Source organism: Ambystoma mexicanum, unplaced genomic scaffold, assembly GCF_040938575.1.
Source record: "Ambystoma mexicanum isolate Mex_15411 unplaced genomic scaffold, UKY_AmexF1_1 Mex_scaf69, whole genome shotgun sequence".
Lineage (NCBI taxonomy): Eukaryota > Metazoa > Chordata > Amphibia > Caudata > Ambystomatidae > Ambystoma > Ambystoma mexicanum.
In genome coordinates this window covers 592,721-594,032 of record NW_027182487.1, presented here as the reverse complement: position 1 = coordinate 594,032, position 1,312 = coordinate 592,721, and the positions used below count along the sequence as shown (strand labels likewise).

Below are 1,312 nucleotides of genomic sequence, written 5' to 3'. Positions count from 1 at the left end.
AATTCAGAGGTCCAAAATGGAAATAATTCTTGCCTTCAGAACTGAGCTCCTATTGTGAAGGGAGATCCAGATCACTTGAAGATCAAAAGATGCTTTCCATAAAAGATCCATTTTCCTAAATGCAACCATTGCAACTAAAGACTTCCTTTAATGTACACAATGAATCATAAGAAATGTAGAGATAAGCACTGCCAGAATAAGTATAACTATTCATTAGTGTTTTCAGTTTTCCAAAAGATCATACTCCTTTATTTACTGCAAAAACTACCATTTTCCAGGCACTCGAGCCCAGCCACCTGTTTCAGCAATAATAATAATAATGACTTTGCTTGTTTGTTTATTTGCAGATCATCTTCAAATCCATCCCTGCAATAGCTGCATTGATCATTGAATGGAAACAGAAAATCTAAATTCAACCACCGATATCCTGATTGTTGGCTTTTCAGATCTTCCACGCCTCCAAGCTCCACTCTTTGGGGTGTTTTTATTGCTGTACCTGCTTACTCTGAGTGGAAACCTTCTTATTGTGGCAACAGTTTCCAGTAACTCGCAGCTGCACACCCCTATGTACTTCTTTGTCGCTATTTTGTCACTAATTGACATCACATACACCTCGGTTGTTCTCCCAGCAATGCTAGCACACTTTTTTCTTAAAGATTTCTATGTTTCGCTCACAACGTGCCTCCTGCAGATGACTTTGTTTGTTTCCATGGCAGTCGCAGAGATTGTTTTGCTCACAGTGATGGCTTATGATCGGTATGTGGCCATCTGCAATCCTTTACATTACTCCTCCATCATGAATCTAGCTGTGTGTATATGGCTGGCTGTAGGAACCTGGCTTATTGGTCTCCTGCTTACTTTACCATGCACTTTAGCCGTGTCTGGGTTCTCATACTGTGGCTCCCACACTATCAATCACTTCTTCTGTGACGTGACAGCATTGATGAAGATCACATGCTCCAGCACTCACGTGATTGAATTATTAATCTATACTTTTGGAACCTCAGTGACACTGGGGTCGTTTATTTTGATCACCATTTCGTATGTCAACATTATCTCTTCTATTGTGAAAATCAAGGAAAAGGGGGGGAGTTGGAAGGCCTTCTCGACCTGTGCCTCCCACCTGACTGTGGTTGTTGTTTTCTATGCATCTGTCTGTGCTACATATATTCGTCCAAAATCATCAATGGGGGACAGCAAGATCTCCTCTTTGACTTACATCATAATCAGTCCTCTGTGTAACCCCCTTATATACAGTCTTAAGAACACAGACTTTAAAAATGCCCTAAGGAAGAAAAATAATAAATCATAG

The 1,312-nt window shown here is 40.4% G+C and overlaps 1 protein-coding gene across 1 annotated transcript; it reads left to right on the top strand.

The window, feature by feature from the left end:
* The first annotated feature begins 391 nt into the window (after positions 1-391).
* Positions 392-1,312, top strand: LOC138562819 (olfactory receptor 1f45-like). The gene has a single exon (XM_069642794.1). It carries the CDS (start codon positions 392-394, stop codon positions 1,310-1,312), a length of 921 nt encoding a protein of 306 aa, XP_069498895.1.

What these genes read in the sequence shown, in the direction of transcription:
- LOC138562819 (XM_069642794.1), top strand. Translation starts at nt 392, where the DNA reads ATGGAAACAGAAAATCTAAATTCAACCACCGATATCCTGATTGTTGGC.